This window comes from Oncorhynchus clarkii, chromosome 19 (assembly GCF_045791955.1).
Source record: "Oncorhynchus clarkii lewisi isolate Uvic-CL-2024 chromosome 19, UVic_Ocla_1.0, whole genome shotgun sequence".
Taxonomy (NCBI): Eukaryota; Metazoa; Chordata; class Actinopteri; order Salmoniformes; family Salmonidae; genus Oncorhynchus; species Oncorhynchus clarkii.
Window position 1 is genome coordinate 3,191,497 of NC_092165.1, and position 16,325 is coordinate 3,207,821.

Sequence of the window (16,325 nt, forward strand, 5' to 3'; positions counted from 1 at the left end):
ATAGACTGTTAACATGATATAACTAGTTGATATAGACTGTTAACATGATATCACTAGTTGATATAGACTGTTAACATGATATCACTAGTTGATATAGAATGTTAACATGATATATCTAGTTGTTATTGACTATTAACATGAATGACTTTCAGCTCGACATCCAGGTGCATCACCATTTCTGGCTCTAATGACAGGCTACATTTGTGCAGAGATTGTGAGCAGGTGTTCATGAGCAGTTAATTCTCATTAATAGTAACATCCTCTTCTCTCCTCTTCCCCTCTCTCTCTACCTTCACCCCTCTCTCTCTCCCCTCCTCCCCCCAGTCCCAGAACCCCCCAGGCTCTCAGTAAGTCCCACCCCCGTGGGCACGGCCCAGCTCCAGTGGCTGCCTCCACCCAGCCCCGCTACCCCTCTCCTGGGGTACCGTCTAACCTTCGGACGCCTGGATGTCCTCCCCTTCACCGTGGTAGAATTCCCCACCAAGGAAAAGTCCTACACTGCTCAGGATATCCACAAGGGGGCGTCATACGTGTTCCGACTCTCCGCCCGGAATAAGATAGGATACGGAGAGGAGGCAGAGATCGAGGTGACTACTCCGGAAGACGTTCCCGGAGGACACCCAGAAAACATCCTGTCTGAAGGCGCCTCGGCGTCTTCCATACGGCTCGCTTGGAAGTCTGTCCCGCTGATCGAACAAAACGGGAAGATTGTGAAGTACTCGGTGCAGTACCGGGATGTTAACGGTAGAGGTGGGAACGCTACCGGGGAGGTGGTGGTGACGGTACCGGAATCTAGCGTGACGTTGGAAGGGCTGAGCGCTGACACGGTGTATGACGTCAGAGTGCGTGCGTTCACGGCGGTAGGGGCGGGGCCGTATAGTCCCGGCGTCCAGTTTAGGACGCAACCGCTGGATGTGGAAGGTAGGACACACACTCACACACTCACACACACACACACACACACACACACACACACACACACACACACACACACACACACACACACATACACACACACACACACACACACACACACACACACACACACATTCACACATTCACACACACACACACACTCACATTCACACACTCACACACACACACACACACACACATTCACACATTCACACACACACACACACTCACATTCACACACTCACACACACACACACACACTCACACACACACACACACTCACACACACACATTCACACACACACATTCACACATTCACACACACACACACACACTCACACACACACACTCACACTCACACATTCACACACACACATTCACACACACACACACACACACACACACACACACACACACACACACACACACACACACACACACACACACACACATTCACACACATTCACACACACACACACACACACACACTCGCACACACACACTCTCACTCACATGCACACACACACACTCACATTCACACACACACACACACACACACACACACACACACACACACACACACTCGCACACACACACTCTCACTCACATGCACACACACACACTCACATTCACACACACACACACACACACACACACACACACACACACACACACACACACACACACACACACACACTCACTCACTACCACCTTTGAGCAACTACCCAACAACCATCTTCCATTTCTGACCCCCCCCCCTCCATCCTAAACACACTCTTTCCTCCACACTGTACATTACCTCACGTCAAACTCAGTGGAAATACTCACCCACACACCCTACCGAACACGTCACAGCGTCGTCGTAAGTCTGTTTTGTTCTTGTCAGTCTGGTCTGTAGTCTTAATATGTTTCTGTCTCCTTCAGCTGACAAGGTAAGGAATTCTAGTCACATCTCATTATCCAGTCAAGCTGACATCACTTCTAGACTGTACTTCTGTACAGACAGAAACTAGAAACCAGAAATTAGAAACTAGAAACTAGAAACCAGAAACCAGAAACCAGAAACCAGAAACCAGAAACCAGAAACTAGAAACCGGAAACCAAAAAACAGAAACTGGAAACTGGAAACCAATAACTAGAAACTGTAAAACACAGGTAAGATATTACCTGTTTCTCTCAGACCTGGGTTCAGATACTATTAGAAATCTTTAAATGCTCTGGCCTGCCTGGAGTGCCTGGTGGGCCGAGGATGGCACTCCTTCAGACTACTGCTTCCATGGCTCCAGGCAAGCCCACATAGCCTGGTTCCTCTCTAGGTTTCTTCCTAGGTTTTGGCCTTTCTAGGGAGTTTTTCCTAGCCACCGTGCTTCTACACCTGCATTGCTTGCTGTTTGGGGGGTTTTAGGCTGGGTTTCTGTACAGCACTTTGAGACATCAGCTGATGTACGAAGGGCTATATAAATACATTTGATTTGATTGGATTTGAATCAAGCCCAGATAAAAACATGTGAAAATAGTATTGGAACCCGGATCTGGATCCTATAAGGAGATTGAAAGCGTAGAAATAGAATCCATATTAAAAAGTCCATCAGTGACTTGAATGGGGATAGGCCCCAGTTCTATGGGTTGTATTTCTATGATGTAAGAACAGTCTGCGGAGTCATACTGTTGTTTTCTATGTTCCTCTGCACAGTGTTTGCTACTAACTTCAGAGTGAAGGCTGCCATGAAGAACTCAGTCCTGCTGACCTGGGAGATACGAGACAAAACACCCTCCCAGCCTTTTACGGTGAGTTACAGGGACTTTAGATGGTGTGTGTTGATTATCTCTCTCTCTCTAGAGATCCTGTATGGTACGGGTCAGGGTGTTGATTATCTCTCTTTCTATAGATCCTGTATGGTAAGGGTCAGGGTGTTGATTATCTCTCTCTCTCTCAATAGATCCTGTATGGTAAGGGTCAGAGTGTTGAGGTGGATGGTAAACAGAACCAGAAGCTGATAACAGGTCTGCAGCCGGAAACACAGTACTCCTTCCTGTTGACTAACCGTGGCAACAGTGCCGGAGGTCTACAGCACCGCGTAACTGTGACGACCGCCCCGGACGTGCTGCGTTCCAAACCCACGCTGGTGGGGAAGACCAACGCAGACGGGATGGTGACGGTTCAACTACCGCCCGTACAGACCACCACTACCGTCAGGTGAGGGAGGGAGGGAGGGAGGGAGGGAGGGAGGGAGGGTTCAACTACCGCCCGTACAGACCACCACTACCGTCAGGTGAGGGAGGGAGGGAGGGAGGGAGGGAGGGAGGGAGGGAGGGAGGGAGGGTTCAACTACCGCCCGTACAGACCACCACTACCGTCAGGTGAGGGAGGGAGGGAGGGAGGGAGGGGGGGGGAGGGAGAGGGGGAGGGAGGGAGGGAGGGAGGGAGAGAGAGAGGGAGGGAGGGAGGGAGGGAGAGTGGGAGGGAGGGAGGGAGAGAGAGTGGGAGAGAGGGAGAGAGGGAGGGAGGGAGGGAGGGAGGGAGGGAGGGAGGGTTCAACTACCGCCCGTACAGACTACCACTACCGTCAGGTGAGGGAGGGAGGGATGGAGGGAGCGGGAGAGGGTGAGGGGGAGGGAGGGATGGAGGGAGGGAGGGGGAGAGGGTGAGGGGGAGGGAGGGAGGGAGAGAGAGTGGTAGCGAGGGAGGGAGGGAGGAAGGGAGGGAGGGAGGGAGAGTGGGAGGGAGGGAGGGAGGGAGGGAGGGAGGGAGGGAGGGAGGGAGGGAGGGAGGGAGGGAGGGAGGGAGGGAGAGAGGGAGGGAGGGAGGGAGGGAGGGAGGGAGGGAGGGAGGGAGGGAGGGAGGGTTCAACTACCGCCCGTACAGACCACCACTACCGTCAGGTGAGGGAGGGAGGGGGGGAGGGAGGGAGGGAGAGTGGGAGGGAGGGAGGGAGAGTGGGAGGGAAGGAGAGTGGGAGGGAGGGAGGGAGAGTGGGAGGGAGGGAGGGAGGGAGAGAGAGTGGGAGGGAGGGGGGAGGGTTCAACTACCGCCCGTACAGACCACCACTACCGTCAGGTGAGGGAGGGAGGGGGGGGGGAGGGAGAGGGGGAGGGAGGGAGGGAGAGAGAGTGGTAGCGAGGGAGGGAGGGAGGGAGGGAGGGAGGGAGGGAGGGAGGGAGGGAGGGAGGGAGGGAGGGAGAGTGGGAGGGAGGGAGGGAGGGAGGGAGGGAGAGAGAGTGGGAGGGAGGGAGGGAGGGAGGGAGAGTGGGAGGGAGGGAGGGAGGGAGGGAGAGTGGGAGGGAGGGAGGGAGGGAGGGAGGGAGGGAGGGGGGGAGGGTTCAACTACCGCCCATACAGACCACCACTACCGTCAGGTGAGGGAGGGAGGGGGGGAGGGAGGGAGGGAGAGTGGGAGGGAGGGAGGGAGGGAGAGTGGGAGGGAGGGAGGGAGGGAAGGAGAGTGGGAGGGAGGGAGAGAGAGTGGGAGGGAGGGGGGGAGGGTTCAACTACCGCCCGTACAGACCACCACTACCGTCAGGTGAGGGAGGGAGGGAGAGAGGGAGAGAGGGAGGGAGACAGTACATCAGGGTTCCCCAACTGGTGGCCTGCTTGTGATTTTATTTATTTGGTCCCTCCAAAATTTTAGGACCAACTATAACAATAAAAAATAAAATAAGTTATTGTTGAACATAAAGGCTGTAAAAACAGCAGCATTTCAGCGCCAAGCGATTTTAATGTAGGAAATGTGTTCCAATGTGTTCCTACGTATAAGAGAGAGATTCTGTATATGGTCGTTTGTATTTATTGAACCCTTATTTTACCAGGTCAGTTGACTGAGACAACGTTCTCATTTACAGCAACGACCTGGGGAATAGTTACAGGGGAGAGGAGGGGGAATGAATGAGCCAATTGGAAGCTGAGGATGATTAGGTGACCGTGATGGTTTGAGGGCCAGATTGGGAATTTAGCCAGGACATCGGGGGTTAACAACCCTACTCTTACGATAAGTACCATGGGATCTTTAGTGACCACAGAGAGTCAGAATACCTGTTTAACGTCCCATCCGAAAGACATCATCATCTAGTTGATGATCTTTGTCGTCGACCATCATTAAGGTGAATCTAGTTGATGATCCCTGTAGTCGACCATCATTAAGGTGAATCTAGTTGATGATCCCTGTAGTCGACCATCATTAAGGTGAATCTAGCTGATGATCCCAGCTGTACATGATAACTGAAGTGTTGTGTTGTTGTTGCCAGGGGCTACTATGTGGTGGTGGTTCCTCTGAAGAAACAGAGAGGAGGGAAGTTCTTGAAGCCTGGTGACAACCCTGATCAGATGAACCTAGATGAGGTGAGATACTGCATGATGATGGAGATGATAACGATAACACAATATGAAGATGATAATGATGGGTAATAACCAGATAACACAATATGAAGATGATAATGATGGGGAATAACCAGATAACACAATATGAAGATGATAATGATAACACAATATGAAGATGATAATGATGGGGTAATAACCCTGATAACACAATATGAAGATGATAATGATGGGGAATAACCAGATAACACAATATGAAGATGATAATGATAACACAATATGAAGATGATAATGATGGGGTAATAACCAGATAACACAATATGAAGATGATAATAATTGGGTAATAACCAGATAACACAATATGAAGATGATAATGATTGGTAATAACCAGATAACACAACATGAAGATGATAATAATGGGGTAATAACCAGATAACACAATATGAAGATGATAATGATGGGTAATAACCAGATAACACAATATGAAGATGATAATGATGGGTAATAACCAGATAACACAATATGAAGATGATAATGATAACACAATATGAAGATGATAATGATGGGGTAATAACCAGATAACACAATATGAAGATGATAATGATGGGGTATAACCAGATAACACAATATGAAGATGATAATGATGGGTAATAACCAGATAACACAATATGAAGATGATAATAATGGGGTAATAACCAGATAACACAATATGAAGATGATAATGATGGGGTAATAACCAGTTAACACAATATGAAGATGATGATGATGATGGGTAATAACCAGATAACACAATATGAAGATGATGATGATGATGATGGGTAATAACCAGATAACACAATATGAAGATGATGATGATGGGTAATAACCAGGTAACACAATATGAATATGATAATGATGGGGTAATAACCAGGTAACACAATATGATCATGTTAATGATGAGTAATAACCAGGTAACACAATATGAAGATGATGATGATGATGGGTAATAACCAGATAACACAATATGAAGATGATGATGATGATGATGGGTAATAACCAGATAACACAATATGAAGATGATGATGATGGGTAATAACCAGGTAACACAATATGAAGATGATAATGATGAGTAATAACCAGTTAACACAATATGAAGATGATGATGATGATGGGTAATAACCAGATAACACAATATGAAGATGATGATGATGATGATGGGTAATAACCAGATAACACAATATGAAGATGATAATGATGAGTAATAACCAGATAACACAACATGAAGATGATCCAACTCTATCCCCTCCTCCCCTCTCTCTATCCCCTCCTCCCCTCTCTCTATCCATCTATATCCCCTCCTCCCCTCTCTCTATCCATCTCTATCCCCTCCTCCCCTCTCTCTATTCATCTCTATCCTCTCCTCCCCTCTCTCTATCCTCTCCTCCCCTGTCTCTATCCTCTCCTCCCCTCTCTCTATCCTCTCCTCCCCTCTGTCTATCCATCTCTATCCTCTCCTCCCCTCTGTCTATCCATCTCTATCCTCTCCTCCCCTCTCTCTATCCTCTTCTCCCCTCTCTCTATCCTCTCCTCCCCTCTCTCTACCCCCCTCTCTCTATCCCCTCCTCCCCTCTCTCTATCCTCTCCTCCCCTGATCCCAATCCCCTCCTCCCCTCTCTCTATCCTCTCCTCCCCTCTCTCTATCCTATCCTCCCCTCTCTCTATCCCCTCCTCCCCTCTCGCTATCCCCTCCTCCCCTCTCTCTATCCTCTCCTCCCCTCTCTCTATCCCCCCCTCTCTCTATCCCCTCCTCCCCTCTCTCTATCCTCCCCTCTCTCTATCTCCTCCTCCCCTCTCTCTATCCCCTCCTCCCCTCTCTCTATTCTCTCCTCCCCCCCAATTCCTCCTCCCCTCTCTCTATCAATCTCTATCCATCTATATCCCCTCCTCCCCTCTCTCTATCTCCTCCTCCCCTCTCTCTATCCTCTCCTCCCCTCTCTCTATCCCCTTCTCCCCTCTCTCTATCAATCTCTATCCATCTCTATCCCCTCCCCCCCTCTCTCTATCAATCTCTATCCATCTCTATCCATCTCTATCCCCTCCTCCCCTCTCTCTGTCCATCTCTATCCATCTCTATCCCCTCCTCCCCTCTCTCTATCAATCTCTATCCATCTCTATCCCCTCCCCCCCTCTCTCTATCAATCTCTATCCATCTCTATCCCCTCCTCCCCTCTCTCTATCCATCTCTATCCATCTCTATCCCCTCCTCCCCTCTCTCTATCCTCTTCTCCCCTCTCTCTATCCTATCCTCCCCTCTGTCTATCCTCTCCTCCTCTCTCTCTATCCTCCCCTCTCTCTATCCTCCCCTCTCTCTGTCCATCTCTATCCATCTCTATCCCCTCCTCCTCTCTCTCTATCCTCTCCTCCCCTCTCTCTATCCTATCCTCCCCTCTCTCTATCCTCTTCTCTCTCTATCCTCCCCTCTCTCTGTCCATCTCTATCCATCTCTATCCCCTCCTCCTCTCTCTCTATCCTCTCCTCCCCTCTCTCTATCCTATCCTCCCCTCTCTCTCTCCTCCCCTCTCTCTATCGTCCCCTCTCTCTATCCTCCCCTCTCTCTGTCCATCTCTATCCATCTCTATCCCCTCCTCTCTCTCTATCCTCTCCTCCCCTCTCTCTATCCTATCCTCCCCTCTCTCTATGCTCTTCTCCCCTCTCTCTATCCATCTCTATCCATCTCTATCCCCTCCTCCTCTCTCTCTATCCTCTCCTCCCCTCTCTCTATCCTATCCTCCCCTCTCTCTATCCTCTCCTCCCCTCTCTCTATCCTCTCCTCCCCTCTCTCTATCCTCTCCTCCCCTCTCTCTATCCTATCCTCCCCTCTCTCTATCATCTTCTCCCCTCTCTCTATCCATCTCTATCCATCTCTATCCCCTCCTCCTCTCTCTATAACCTCTCCTCCCCTCTCTCTATCCTATCCTCCCCTCTCTCTATCCTCTTCTCCCCTCTCTCTATCCATCTCTATCCTCTCATCCCCTCTCTCTCTCTCTATCTTCTCCTCCCCTCTCTCTATCCATCTCTATCCTCTCCTCCCCTCTCTCTCTCTCTCTCTCTATCCTCTCCTCCCCTCCTCCCCTCTGTCTATCCATCTCTATCCTCTCCTCCCCTCTCTCTCTCTCTATCCTCTCCTCCCCTCCTCCCCTCTGTCTATCCATCTCTACTCCCCCCTCTCCTCCAGCTCCTGAAAGAGATCAACAGGACCAGTGTGAGCCAGGCGCTGCGTGTCCGTCGCCAGGTCCCGGCCAGCCAATCAGATCCCAGGGCCTATGTTTCCGCCCACTTTAAGACCCTCCCCCAGGAGTTCACCCTCGGTGATGGGAGGAGCTATGGAGAGTTCCGGAACCGCCCCCTGCAAAACGGACAGGAATATGTGTTCTTCGTGCTGGCGCTGCTAGACCTGTCTAATAATGTGGGTTTGGGCTGGGAGTGGACACACACACACACACACACACACACACACACATATACACACACACACACACACATACACACAGACACACACACACACACACACACACACACACACACACACACACACACACACACACACATACACACACACACACACACATACACACACACACACACACACACACACACACACACACACACACACACACACACACACACACACACACACACACACACACACACACACACACACACACACACACATACACATACACATACACATAGACACACACACACATTAGCAGACTCACACCAGAAGCATGTGTTCTTCTTGCTGGACTGGGATCAAACCTGGGTCTCTCTGTTAGCCCACTGAGCTAAAGCCTAGTCATTAGCTAACAAGTCTTCAGGTTTTTAAGTTACTCATCACACAAGTATGCCTCAGATAACACACACACTCTCTCTAACCACACACACACACACGCGTGCGTGCGCACACACACACACACACACACACACACACCCTCTCTCTAACCTCTCTCTCTCTCTCTCTCCCTCTCTCTCTAGACAATGTATTCAACCAGCCCCTATTCTGACCCCGTGACCTCCAATGACGTGGACCCTCAGCCAATCGTAGATGAGGAGGAGGGGCTTCTGTGGGTGGTGGGGCCGGTAATGGCTGTCATCTTCATCGTCTGCATCGTCATCGCCATCCTACTCTTCAAGAGGTGAGGAGAGGAGAGGAGAGGAGAGGAGAGGAGAGGAGAGGAGAGGATGGAGGGGAGGGGAGGGGAGGGGAGGGGAGGGGAGGGGAGAGAGAGGAGAGGAGAGGATGGAGGGGAGGGGAGGGGAGAGGAGTAGAGGAGGAGGGGGAGGGAGAGGAGAGGAGAGAGAGGAAAGGAAAGGAGAGAAGGGGGGAGGAGAGGAGAAGAGAGGAGAGGAGAGGAGAGGAGAGGAGAGGAGAGGAGAGGAGAGGAGAGGAGAGGAGAGGAGAGGAGAGGAGAGGAGGAAAGCACTACTAATGTACAGACAGTTTCAGGTTTCTGATCAACTCTGTCATAACATGATATTTCTTTCTCTTGTTCTGCTCACTCTGCTTCGTTGACCCAGTAAACCAGACAGGTAAGAAGAAGGATACACTCATTACTATCCCGTTAGAGATTCTGATTACCATCATGTTACCTAGGTTACAGCTGTTAGAATCATGCTATGTTGAAACTATAGTGGGAAGAAATGAAACTGAAGCAGAATATTTAGTATATAGTTTTCCCTCCCTACACCTGGTAATATGTAGCCTGGGTACCAGTCAGTTTACTCCCTACACCTGGTAATATGTAGCCTGGGTACCAGTCAGTTTACTCCCTACACCTGGTGATATGTAGCCTGGGTACCAGTCAGTTTACTCCCTACACCTGGTAATATGTAGCCTGGGTACCAGTCAGTTTACTCCCTACACCTGGTAATATGTAGCCTGGGTACCAGTCAGTTTACTCCCTACACCTGGTAATATGTAGCCTGGGTACCAGTCAGTTTACTCCCTACACCTGGTAATATGTAGCCTGGGTACCAGTCAGTTTACTCCCTACACCTGGTAATATGTAGCCTGGGTACCAGTCAGTTTACTCCCTACACCTGGTAATATGTAGCCTGGGTACCAGTCAGTTTACTCCCTACACCTGGTAATATGTAGCCTGGGTACCAGTCAGTTTACTCCCTACACCTGGTAATATGTAGCCTGGGTACCAGTCAGTTTACTCCCTACACCTGGTAATGTGTAGCCTGGGTACCAGTCAGTTTACTCCCTACACCTGGTAATATGTAGCCTGGGTACCAATCAGTTTACTCCCTACACCTGGTAATGTGTAGCCTGGGTACCAGTCAGTTTACTCCCTACACCTGGTAATATGTAGCCTGGGTACCAGTCAGTTTACTCCCTACACCTGGTAATGTGTAGCCTGGGTACCAGTCAGTTTACTCCCTACACCTGGTAATATGTAGCCTGGGTACCAGTCAGTTTACTCCCTACACCTGGTAATATGTAGCCTGGGTACCAGTCAGTTTACTCCCTACACCTGGTAATATGTAGCCTGGGTACCAGTCAGTTTACTCCCTACACCTGGTAATATGTAGCCTGGGTACCAGTCAGTTTACTCCCTACACCTGGTAATATGTAGCCTGGGTACCAGTCAGTTTACTCCCTACACCTGGTAATATGTAGCCTGGGTACCAGTCAGTTTACTCCCTACACCTGGTAATATGTAGCCTGGGTACCAGTCAGTTTACTCCCTACACCTGGTAATATGTAGCCTTGGTACCAGTCAGTTTACTCCCTACACCTGGTAATATGTAGCCTGGGTACCAGTCAGTTTACTCCCTACACCTGGTAATATGTAGCCTGGGTACCAGTCAGTTTACTCCCTACACCTGTTAATGTGTAGCCTGGGTACCAGTCAGTTTACTCCGTGTAGCCTGGGTACCAGTCAGTTTACTCCCTACACCTGGTAATATGTAGCCTGGGTACCAGTCAGTTTACTCCCTACACCTGGTAATATGTAGCCTGGGTACCAGTCAGTTTACTCCCTCCACCTGGTAACATGTAGCCTGGGAACCAGTCAGTTTACTCCCTCCACCTGGTAATATGTAGCCTGGGTACCAGTCAGTTTACTCCCTACACCTGGTAACATGTAGCCTGGGTACCAGTCAGTTTACTCCCTACACCTGGTAATATGTAGCCTGGGTACCAGTCAGTTTACTCCCTACACCTGGTAATATGTAGCCTGGGTACCAGTCAGTTTACCCCCTCCACCTGGTAATATGTGGCCTGGGTACCAGTCAGTTTACTCCCTACACCTGGTAATATGTAGCCTGGGTACCAGTCAGTTTACTCCCTCCACCTGGTAATATGTAGCCTGGGTACCAGTCAGTTTACTCCCTACACCTGGTAATATGTAGCCTGGGTACCAGTCAGTTTACTCCCTACACCTGGTAATATGTAGCCTGGGTACCAGTCAGTTTACTCCCTACACCTGGTAATATGTAGCCTGGGTACCAGTCAGTTTACTCCCTACACCTGGTAATATGTAGCCTGGGTACCAGTCAGTTTACTCCCTACACCTGGTAATATGTAGCCTGGGTACCAGTCAGTTTACTCCCTACACCTGGTAATATGTAGCCTGGGTACCAGTCAGTTTACTCCCTCCAGCTGGTAATATGTAGCCTGGGTACCAGTCAGTTTACTCACTACACCTGGTAATATGTAGCCTGGGTACCAGTCAGTTTACTCCCTACACCTGGTAATATGTAGCCTGGGTACCAGTCAGTTTACTCCCTACACCTGGTAATATGTAGCCTGGGTACCAGTCAGTTTACTCCCTACACCTGGTAATATGTAGCCTGGGTACCAGTCAGTTTACTCCCTACACCTGGTAATATGTAGCCTGGGTACCAGTCAGTTTTACTCCCTACACCTGGTAATATGTAGCCTGGGTACCAGTCAGTTTTACTCCCTACACCTGGTAATATGTAGCCTGGGTACCAGTCAGTTTACTCCCTACACCTGGTAATATGTAGCCTGGGTACCAGTCAGTTTACTCCCTACACCTGGTAATATGTAGCCTGGGTACCAGTCAGTTTACTCCCTACACCTGGTAATATGTAGCCTGGGTACCAGTCAGTTTACTCCCTACACCTGGTAATATGTAGCCTGGGTACCAGTCAGTTTACTCCCTACACCTGGTAATATGTAGCCTGGGTACCAGTCAGTTTACTCCCTACACCTGGTAATATGTAGCCTGGGTACCAGTCAGTTTACTCCCTACACCTGGTAATATGTAGCCTGGGTACCAGTCAGTTTACTCCCTACACCTGGTAATATGTAGCCTGGGTACCAGTCAGTTTACTCCCTACACCTGGTAATATGTAGCCTTGGTACCAGTCAGTTTACTCCCTACACCTGGTAATATGTAGCCTGGGTACCAGTCAGTTTACTCCCTACACCTGGTAATATGTAGCCTGGGTACCAGTCAGTTTACTCCCTACACCTGGTAATGTGTAGCCTGGGTACCAGTCAGTTTACTCCGTGTAGCCTGGGTACCAGTCAGTTTACTCCCTACACCTGGTAATATGTAGCCTGGGTACCAGTCAGTTTACTCCCTACACCTGGTAATGTGTAGCCTGGGTACCAGTCAGTTTACTCCCTACACCTGGTAATATGTAGCCTGGGTACCAGTCAGTTTACTCCCTACACCTGGTAATGTGTAGCCTGGGTACCAGTCAGTTTACTCCCTACACCTGGTAATATGTAGCCTGGGTACCAGTCAGTTTACTCCCTACACCTGGTAATATGTAGCCTGGGTACCAGTCAGTTTACTCCCTACACCTGGTAATATGTAGCCTGGGTACCAGTCAGTTTACTCCCTACACCTGGTAATATGTAGCCTGGGTACCAGTCAGTTTTACTCCCTACACCTGGTAATATGTAGCCTGGGTACCAGTCAGTTTTACTCCCTACACCTGGTAATATGTATCCTGGGTACCAGTCAGTTTTACTCCCTACACCTGGTAATATGTAGCCTGGGTACCAGTCAGTTTACTCCCTACACCTGGTAATATGTAGCCTGGGTACCAGTCAGTTTACTCCCTACACCTGGTAATATGTAGCCTGGGTACCAGTCAGTTTACTCCCTACACCTGGTAATATGTAGCCTGGGTACCAGTCAGTTTACTCCCTACACCTGGTAATATGTAGCCTGGGTACCAGTCAGTTTACTTCTTACACCTGGTAATATGTAGCTTGGGTACCAGTCAGTTTACTCCCTACACCTGGTAATATGTAGCCTGGGTACCAGTCAGTTTACTCCCTACACCTGGTAATATGTAGCCTGGGTACCAGTCAGTTTACTCCCTACACCTGGTAATATGTAGCCTGGGTACTAGTCAGTTTTACTCCCTACACCTGGTAATATGTAGCCTGGGTGCCAGTCAGTTTTCCTCCATGCACCTGGTAATATGTAGCCTGGGTGCCAGTCAGTTTTCCTCCATGCACCTGGTAATATGTAGCCTGGGTACCAGTATGTTTAGCTAAAATTCCACTCCTTGTTCTCCGTTTCATATGCTAAAGTCTGTCATTACAGACATCATTACATTGAAAGGATTGGAATGATAGCCAAACAGATGGGTAGCCAGACTAGACCAAGGAGTGGAATGATAGCTGACTGGTATCCAGATGAGACCAAGGAGTGGAATGATAGCTGACTGGTATCCAGACGAGACCAAAGAGTGGAATGATAGCTGACTGATACCAGACTAGACCAAGGAGTGGAATGATAGCTGACTGGTATCCAGGCTAGACCAAGGACTGGAATGATAGCTGACTGGTAGCCAGGCTAGACCAAGGAGTGGAATGATAGCTGACTGGTATCCAGGCTAGACCAAGGAGTTTAATGATAGCTGACTGGTATCCAGGCTAGACCAAGGAGTGGAATGATAGCTGACTGGTATCCAGACTAGACCAAGGAGTGGAATGATAGCTGACTGGTATCCAGACTAGACCAAGGAGTAGAATGATAGCTGACTGGTAGCCAGACTAGACCAAGGAGTGGAATGATAGCTGACTGGTATCCAGATGAGACCAAGGACTGGAATGATAGCTGACTGGTAGCCAGGCTAGACCAAGGAGTGGAATGATAGCTGACTGGTATCCAGGCTAGACCAAGGAGTGGAATGATAGCGGACTGGTATCCAGGCTAGACCAAGGAGTGGAATGATAGCTGACTGATATCCAGGCTAGACCAAGGAGTGGAATGATAGTGGACTGGTATCCAGGCTGGTCCAAGGAGTGGAATGATAGCTGACTGGTATCCAGGCTAGACCAAGGACTGGAATGATAGCTGACTGGTAGCCAGGCTAGACCAAGGAGTGGAATGATAGCTGACTGGTCTCCAGGCTAGACCAAGGAGTGGAATGATAGCTGACTGGTATCCAGGCTAGACCAAGGAGTGGAATGATAGCTGACTGGTATCCAGACTAGACCAAGGAGTGGAATGATAGCTGACTGGTATCCAGACTAGACCAAGGAGTGGAATGATAGCTGACTGGTATCCAGACTAGACCAAGGAGTGGAATGATAGCTGACTGGTATCCAGACTAGACCAAGGAGTGGAATGATAGCTGACTGGTATCCATACTAGACCAAGGAGTGGAACGATAACTGACTGGTATCCAGGCTAGACTAAGGAGTGGAATGATAGCTGACTGGTATCCAGACGAGACCAAGGAGTGGAATGATAGGTGACTGGTATTCAGATGGGATCAAGGAGTGGAATGATAGCTGACTGACTGGTATCCAGGCTAGACCAAGGAGTGGAATGATAGCTGACTGGTCTCCAGGCTAGACCAAGGAGTGGAATGATAGCTGACTGGTATCCAGGCTAGACCAAGGAGTGGAATGATAGCTGACTGATACCAGACTATACCAAGGAGTGGAATGATAGCTGACTGGTATCCAGGCTAGACCAAGGACTGGAATGATAGCTGACTGGTAGCCAGGCTAGACCAAGGAGTGGAATGATAGCTGACTGGTATCCAGGCTAGACCAAGGAGTGGAATGATAGCTGACTGGTATCCAGGCTAGACCAAGGAGTGGAATGATAGCTGACTGGTATCCAGGCTAGACCAAGGAGTGGAATGATAGCGGACTGGTATCCAGGCTAGACCAAGGAGTGGAATGATAGCTGACTGGTATCCAGGCTAGACCAAGGAGTGGAATGATAGCTGACTGGTATCCAGGTTAGACCAAGGACTGGAATGATAGCTGACTGGTAGCCAGGCTAGACCAAGGAGTGGAATGATAGCTGTCTGGTCTCCAGGCTAGACCAAGGAGTGGAATGATAGCTGACTGGTATCCAGGCTAGACCAAGGAGTGGAATGATAGCTGACTGGTATCCAGACTAGACCAAGGAGTGGAATGATAGCTGACTGGTATCCAGACTAGACCAAGGAGTGGAATGATAGCTGACTGGTATCCAGACTAGACCAAGGAGTGGAATGATAGCTGACTGGTATCCATACTAGACCAAGGAGTGGAATGATAACTGACTGGTATCCAGGCTAGACCAAGGAGTGGAATGATAACTGACTGGTATCCAGACGAGACCAAGGAGTGGAATGATAGCTGACTGGTATCCAGATGAGATCAAGGAGTGGAATGATAGCGGACTGGTATCCAGGCTAGACCAAGGAGTGGAATGATAGCTGACTGGTATCCAGATGAGACCAAGAGTGGAATGATAGCTGACTGGTATCCAGACTAGACCAAGGAGTGGAATGATATCTGACTGGTATCCAGACTAGACCAAGGAGTGGAATGATAGCTGACTGACTGGTATCCAGACGAGACCATGGAATGGAATGATAGCTGACTGGTATCCAAACGAGACCAAGGAGTGGAATGATAGCTGACTTGTATCCAGGCTAGACCAAGGAGTGGAATGATAGCTGACTGGTATCCAGGCTAGACCAAGGAGTGGAATGATAGCTGACTGACTGGTATCCAGACGAGACCAAGGAGTGGAATGATAGCTGACTGGTATCCAGACGAGACCATGGAGTGGAATGATAGCTGACTGGTATCCAGATGAGACCAAGGAGTGGA

At 49.4% G+C, this 16,325-nt stretch overlaps 1 protein-coding gene across 1 annotated transcript in view; it reads left to right on the top strand.

Moving 5' to 3' along the window:
• Positions 1-16,325, top strand: part of LOC139374613 (receptor-type tyrosine-protein phosphatase delta-like) — a 234,148-nt gene that overhangs the window by 138,849 nt on the left and 78,974 nt on the right. The window contains exons 21-27 of the mRNA XM_071115641.1: positions 325-921; positions 2,609-2,703; positions 2,856-3,112; positions 5,158-5,251; positions 8,442-8,672; positions 9,242-9,402; positions 9,785-9,796. Coding sequence (XP_070971742.1) covers positions 325-921; positions 2,609-2,703; positions 2,856-3,112; positions 5,158-5,251; positions 8,442-8,672; positions 9,242-9,402; positions 9,785-9,796 — 1,447 coding nt within the window. The remainder of the gene's footprint in view (positions 1-324; positions 922-2,608; positions 2,704-2,855; positions 3,113-5,157; positions 5,252-8,441; positions 8,673-9,241; positions 9,403-9,784; positions 9,797-16,325) is intronic.